Here is a 7,500-nt window from a genome sequence, read left to right as displayed (position 1 = left end):
TGCTTGGCATTTCCAGTTGTTGGCTGTTACTTCTTGGATGTTGACATGCCAACGAGCTTTTGACCCTCTGTTTTTTTTTGTATTCTCGTGGAGTCCAAATTGTGGCACGTTACGTCCACCTGTTGTCATTCATTCGCCCATTGTGACTGCGCCCAATGCCATTTAAGTCTTGCAACTGTGGGATAGCAAGAGATGTTTATTAAACCATTACATGTTCCTACATGACTATGTTCTAACACTGTTTTTGTTCCTTTCAGATTCCAATGAACTAAGGCGTAAACTTGCTAGAAATGAAGATGAACATGCAGAGAAAACAAGACAATTTAATGAAGAGGTAGCTTCTTCAATGCCATTTTTTACCAATCCAGTTGCTCAAGAAGAAAGAATTAGAAAAAACTTATATTATGAAGGTTGACCCTAGTGTCTATTAAACAAGACACCCTTTCATGGGCATGGCTGCCATTTTTGCTTACTTCAATCTTGTTGCTGTCTTCTAGACGGTAGCATGTCCCTTGTTACTTCCAGCAACCCAGCTGTGAGCCTCCAGGTACTGAGTTATCCAGGCACTTGTCACACTGCATTAGCTGTGGAGAAGCAGAGTTTACCCCTATATCCATTCATCACTGCCCTGTGGAATGCCATTTAGTACTGAGTTATAAGTACATTTGTACATTATATCGAATATGTTTCTGTATACAGCTATTTCGAGAAAGTTTGTCAAGAATAAAGTGCATGCGACAATCCCGAAAGGTAATATGGGATATGATCAATACACTGTTGCTAACGACTGTAGCTGTCGAACTTACTTTTGTTACTTTCCTTCAGCACTCGCAAACATATATCAGTGGCCTCCCGTACGATTCTTTTAAATTTCTTTGAAAAACAGTGCACTTAAAATCACCCACAATACCTTTCAGGATTGTCGCGTGCACTTTTTCCGACAACGTTTCTCAAAATAGCTGTAGAGGGAAACTGCTCTCTCCTACTTTGCATCACTGACTCTCTTCCTTCCTGCCCCAATTAGATACAAAAAAGAATCTTTCTAAGTCCAGGTAGTTATATAGATATTTTGTCTGAAAATGCAGGTAATGGGGTTACAAAGTCAAGTAGCGAAGTTGCGCTCTGCTGTGGAGAAAGGTGAGGCCAACCGACAGAAGCTTGAATATGATATGACCATTGCAAACAGAGCAGCAAGCCAGGACAAGAGAGCTGCAGCTGACAGGGAAAACGCATTGCAAAAGACTAATGCTAGCCTTAAAGGTGCGTTGAGTGCATGATGTACTGGGTTGGTAAACAACAGGGGCAATAATTACAACCTTTAAAGTTTTGTCTTGATTTCTTGTAAACAAATACACTGTAATTCTCCAAGAAACTCGGGAAGGTAAGCATATTGCGTTTGCATGTACTTTGCACGAGTATGATTCACAACCTTCATATTGTTTTCATTGATGTTTTATGTCTACTTTATTAACTCAGAGCTTTCCTTGCTTTTTCAATGAAAAGAAAATGCCAGCCAGCTTAAGAGACAATTACAAAATGCTGAGGAAACCTTAGCAGCAACAAGACATTCTGCAAAAAATGAGGAACAAAAGTGCAGTCAACTTCTTGCAGAAAAGGTAATTTGTTCCTGGCATTTTTTTTAATCAAAGGGGTCTACTGTATGAATAGCCAAGATTGTGCTATTTTCTTTTTTAATTTGTGTGTCCCAAACATAAGCATATTACAAGAATAGTCTGATTCGAGCCTAGTGACCCATCAGGCCGGCGCTTTTCTCCAGTTACTGTAGCATGAGGTGACTAGGAGTATTTCTACTCCCCCTGGATGGGATGTTATTCCATCGCAGGGTTACCCCCAGCATTAAATTTGCCGGTACTCATTTATGCACCAGGGTGGAGAGAGGCACTGTGAGAGTTAAGTGTCTTGCCCAAGAACACAGCACAATGACGTGGCCAGGACTCTAACCCGGGCCACTCGATCTGGAGTCCAGCACACTAACCATTAGGCTACCGTGCCTCCCAAGTGAAACAAATAATTGGATGTAAATGGGATTTTTCCAAGCTAAAAGAAAAAAAATAAACCGTTCATTTGACGTTTACCGACAAATCTTTCTCATTAGGAAAACATGATTCTGCAGCTAACAAACAGACTTCAAATCGAGGGAGAGGAAAAGAGGAAACTTCACGTGGTGATTGAGGAACAGGAGAGGTGATAATAGTATTATTGTTGACTAAAAGTTCTCTGATTGCAAAAATTTCCCCATTTAGCTGTCATTTGTTATTTGCTCTGTGAAATTGTCATTCTCTGGATAAAAGGCAAAATCCTGTGTTTCAGTCATTGTAGACTGACAGCAGTCCCTTCTGAGTTAGTCAAACTGCCCGGTTAAGTCATGCAAATTGTGCACTGGGACATCTAAAACAAAGCAAGTTAAATTAAATTTTCTTTGTTTTACATGTCCCAGTGGGCAGTTTGCGTTCCGGTACGGCAGGTTTTTTTTTTTTGTTCCATGTGATTGCTAGCTGCAAAAGGCCTGTCGCACAGGCAGGATGTTACATCAGAGCTACGAAAAGCCAAGACCTCATATTTCTCTAAAATGTTTGGTGAAGTCCAATCGACAAGTGCATACTGGAACCTTATGAAGAGAGCCGCTGATCCTAAGGCGCGGAAAACCATCGGGTCTGTGAAAAGAGACGATGGCACTCTAGCCCTTGCTGATCAAGAAAAAGCTTGAATCATGAACTCTTACTTCACAACTGTAGGGCCAAATCTTGCGAGTAATTTTCCACCAATAACTGGCAGAAGACAGGGAGCCAACAGCAGCCCCAAAGGTAATAGGACTGTACCCCTGCTTAAAGAGGTTCAGGTTTCAGGTCTGGCAATACGAAACAAATTTGGTGCGCTGAATGCCAACAAATCGATGGGACCCGACAACATTCAACCGAATCTACTGAAATTAGCAGGAGGCGCTATCATCCCCTCCTTGGAAAGCTTATATCGATATAGCATACAAACCGAAACTGTCTTTACTAGTTGGAAAACAGCAAAAATTACCCCAGTTTTCAAAAAGGACAACAAAACGGATAGGGGCAACTATTGACCAATCTCCTTGCCAAGCGTCCCGAGCAAGATCCTCGAATCCTTAGTAAACGATGCACTTGTACGTCACTCCTTTAAAGAGAATGCGGAATTAATCTCAGACAAACAATGGGCTTACTGCGCTTGTTACTTGACAGAATTATTACTGATACACCTAACTGAAACGTGGAGGAGGGCAGTTGATTCTGGATTAGTGGTAGCGGTGGCCTTTGTTGATTTTAAAAAGGCGTTCGACAGTGTATGTCATACTGTTCTCGAATCGAAGCTGGAAAGAGAATTTGGCATTAGAGGCCCCCTTTTGGACTGATTAAAGAGCTACCTAAAGGGCAGGCAGCAAGTGACAATTGTAAATGGTGTTTCTTCAGGAATACTTCCAGTGTCATACGGCATACCGCAAGGGTCAGTTCTGGGACCTACACTTTTCTCAATGTTTACGAACGACTTGCCAACGTCTTTAGTGTCAGGATCTGTGTATATGTTTGCTGATGACACTACCATTTATTGCATCGGTACATCAGCAGACGAAGCCACCGCACAACTAAACTTAGCAATGCACAAGCTAATTCATGGTGTCCCGCTAACAAGCTAACACCCCACCCAGATAAAAGCGAAGCAATGCTCATCAGCAGAAAGAACCCTATGGGGCCTATTTCTCCGATCTTCATCGGAGGACACACTATCAAATGGGTAATCAAAACACGCTTACTGGGGATGACAGTTGACCATAAACTCAGCTGGGTCCCTCATATACTGGAACTTAAGAAGAGCTATGTGAACTATGCTTACTCAAAAAGCTAAGGTTTCTGCCAAGGAAAATGTTACAGGATTTTTATTTGAGGGTTATTTTTCCCAGCGTGAACTATGGCCTTACTTTATGGGGTGCCTGTTGCAACTCCGATAATTTAGATTTTTTAAGAAAGGCTACATTGCAGAGCGGCTACAATTATTTTCAATTTGCCGAAAGATATGGCATCTCATGATGTCCTGGAGCGTGCAGAGTGGTTCACTATTTGTTTTTACTATAAACTAGCTATTTTTAAATGCATGCATAAGGCTTATAACGGAAGGCTGCCTAGCACCCTTAAACTAACTGTATTGCAAAGAAACGTAATCTGTCATACTCAATTAGAGCGCGCGATTCATTACTGGTACCACCTTTTAACACTTGTTTTATGAAGGACTCCGTTGCATATAGAGGCACTGTCCTTTGGAATATCCTGTCTTCCTAGATACACTGACCTTGCTGACACAAGCCTTTGTAACCTTGTGAAAAAGCTCAAAACTTCTGATGTTTTTAAGGCCGCTAAATTTACCTATTATCAGCCTCGACTGCTAGTTTTGAACATGAAGATTTTGTATATAATTGAACTTAAGTTAGTTTTTACATTTCTTATTGATATATATTGTAAAAGTTCATTTCATTTACATTTTAACTACTGCTCTAAGTGATGCATTGTAATTTTTGTAAAAAATATTTTATCTATCTTTTAATATCAAAGTAATTTATTGTACACGACCCCACAAGCTTTCAGCTTTTAAACATATCGTGTATAAATAAAGTTACCCTGCCCTACCCTACAGTCATGAGAGTTCTTTTCAAGCTTGGATTTTCCAGTCTCATCATTAACTGTAATGATCTTTTGCTTAGAGAGTCCATTACATGTATGTGTTAACATTATTGTCAACAGTTTGTATGCAGAGCTGAAAGAAAAGTGTTCATCCCTGGAGAGTAAGTAACATTATTCTTTTTCCCTTCAAGGACTGAATTTATTAGTGATTAAAACAAAAATTGATATGCGTCCTCTGAAATAAAAAATACCAGTGTATCGATGACACATCAATACTATACACTTTCATAACAAGAAATGGAAATTTTCTTTATAATAAAGATAAATTCACTTTAAAATGATGGATGACTGTGAGGGCAATAACCTTAATTAATCCATTTATCTTTGGTTATAAATTAGTTTGCATTGTCTAGCTGGTGTGCTTATAAGCATTGAAAACTTTGGATATTTTATACAGAAAAGGCATTCAACTTGCATCATCAAAATGGCTCTTCATGTCATGAGAGCTGTCAGCATTATGTTGGAAGCAAAGGTGTACTCAGTATGATGTCCGCGATAAGCTTCCGCTTTTTAACAACTCAGTCCATTGGGCGTTTTGGTGATAAACTAGACTAAGTCTTATTTCTGATGCTCATAAAATAACCATTTTTAATGTACATCATTCAAACTATGGAATCATGGATTCACCTGATGTTAGGAGCAAAACATTTTTTGTAACAGTAACCCATCTCCATTTTCCGTTTCTGTGGATAGAGCATCTGGCAACAGTATGAGAGGGCTGAAGGTGAACTCCAGCCAGACTCAAGGTTTTTCATTGACTGAGGAGAAAGTGCTGCCTTAATTTATGATATCTCTATTAGCCTCTTTAAGTTTTCTCCAATGAGGACTATAAACTGTAAGACCTGTGTTGCAAATCTTGTTCACAAAATCTTGTGGGTTGTTAAAGAATGCACAAACTATTTGAAAGTAATAGGGCCCACAGATGTAACATGCCTAGCATTGAGCCAGGAAATGTGGCCGGCTTGGCATGATATCTTTGAAAGACTCAAGGTGGATATGAGATCACATGAGTGATAACAGGCACAAGGCAAGAGGAGCTTGTCAAGGGAGAAGTGATTCTCAAACTTTCTTGGACAATTTTAGAGCAATAATTAAATTTTGTCTCTAATAGAGACCTGAATGTGATTCCGGTGCAATGCTTTACATGTACCAACTTGGCCTTGGCCGGGAATCCTGTTGTAGCCGCATGAAATTTTCAGGTGTCTATAAGGGACAATGATATTGTTTAGATTGTCCAGGTAAACGTGAGGATCACCTCTCCCTTACGAATATATTGTTGTCGTTTCAACCTGACTGTTTGCTTCCCCTTAGAGTTTTTTCACTCTGTTAAAAAGTGCATTTATGAGGAATAATTATTTATGTCCCTTTTTTTAAAAACTCAGACCAAAGATCAAGCCAAGGAGAGACACTGCATAAACAACAGAGAGATTTGGAATTTTATTCTCAAAGGGAAGAGCGACTGAAGAAAGAGATTGAGGTACAATACAGTTGACTCCTGATAACTCGAACCCTTACTATCTCGAGCCTCGCGTTCCCTAGCACCAAAATGGATTTCTCCTGGATTCCATCATACATAATTTTAAGTTGCAATTTTACCCTTAGTAACTCGAAGCACCTGCTATTAACCTCAAACCAATTTTCGTTTTCCTTCAGGTCATTCTCAATGTATTTTTACCCTCGATAACATGAACCACGTGTTTCAATATGTGACAAATCAAAACAAACAGTGTACTAGTTCAAAACATTAAATTTATTTTGAAGCAGCCCCGTAATCTTTGTCCTTTTTTGCATTACACAAAACGTGTCAGTCCAGTTCAGGTTTCGTTGGTACAGGGTACATTTAACTTCAGTGCCTGTATCTTCATACAGGGTTGCTGCTTAACTCCTTTTTCCCGATAACTCGAACCTTTTTCAACTTCCCTTGAAAGTTCAGGTTATCGGGAGTCGACTGTAATTCATTAACATTGATTTGACTTTATCACTGATACTGAAAGAGAACCCATGCACTGAAGAGGACTTTGTTCTTGGTCCGGTGTTTTGGCCTTTCCAAGGTCACATTAGCTGACAAGACGTCATTCAAATAAACTTTTTCAACAAATACTTGTAAATATGCAATCATACTGCAACTTCTTTGCTTCCAGAAAGGTGTACATTGAAAAGGAAGGAAAGGAAAAGATTCAACTTTATTTATTAGTTTTTTGTCATCTAGCACTGGAGCACTAATTGTAAACTGAGATAACAAATTATTAATGAAATTAAATCAAATCAAATATTGGTTTTTGAGGAGAAGGAAAAGTTGGTGTACCCGGAGAGAAAAACCTCTTAGAGCAAAGCAGAGAACCAACAAATTCAACCAACAAATAATGCGGAGTCTGGGAATTGAACTCTCACCACTATGCCAGCCCTGCACCCCAAGAAGAGTTTGTTCGTAGAGAGCCTTTAGAACAGTTGTATTTTCTATCTTGCACCTAGCAATATCAAGAACGTGTCAAGTCATTGGAGGAAAGTATCGAAGCTGAGCGAGCTGCTCATTTGGAGACAAAGTTTAACTCTGAGATTGTTCAGGTGAGTACATTGGGTTGCAGCGGAGGAGACGTTATGGTGAACAGATTGAAGGGTGGCTTTTTTTCATTTCCTTCCAAAGCATGACACTTATCAAGCAAGAAAATAAGTCCCCTTGTCCTGCCTTAAACCAATGTATTTTGAAATACCAATTATTATAATAAGAAATATCCGAAACTTCAATCAGGGTGAAATGGAAAGGGGTGCAGGTGTTTGT

General features: G+C 39.5%; 1 protein-coding gene across 2 annotated transcripts in view; it reads left to right on the top strand.

Moving 5' to 3' along the window:
- Nucleotides 1-7,500, top strand: part of LOC138038460 (coiled-coil domain-containing protein 171-like) — a 43,202-nt gene that overhangs the window by 2,335 nt on the left and 33,367 nt on the right. For both annotated transcript variants that reach the window (XM_068884329.1, XM_068884327.1), the window contains exons 3-9: nucleotides 258-334; nucleotides 1,086-1,260; nucleotides 1,504-1,616; nucleotides 2,117-2,205; nucleotides 4,782-4,822; nucleotides 6,104-6,198; nucleotides 7,194-7,286. In XM_068884329.1, the coding sequence (XP_068740430.1) occupies nucleotides 258-334; nucleotides 1,086-1,260; nucleotides 1,504-1,616; nucleotides 2,117-2,205; nucleotides 4,782-4,822; nucleotides 6,104-6,198; nucleotides 7,194-7,286 (683 nt within the window). The remainder of the gene's footprint in view (nucleotides 1-257; nucleotides 335-1,085; nucleotides 1,261-1,503; nucleotides 1,617-2,116; nucleotides 2,206-4,781; nucleotides 4,823-6,103; nucleotides 6,199-7,193; nucleotides 7,287-7,500) is intronic.

Source organism: Montipora capricornis, chromosome 2 (genome assembly GCF_036669925.1).
Source record: "Montipora capricornis isolate CH-2021 chromosome 2, ASM3666992v2, whole genome shotgun sequence".
Taxonomy (NCBI): Eukaryota; Metazoa; Cnidaria; class Anthozoa; order Scleractinia; family Acroporidae; genus Montipora; species Montipora capricornis.
Note: the sequence above shows the minus strand (reverse complement) of the source record. Positions and strands in the feature narration are given on the sequence as shown.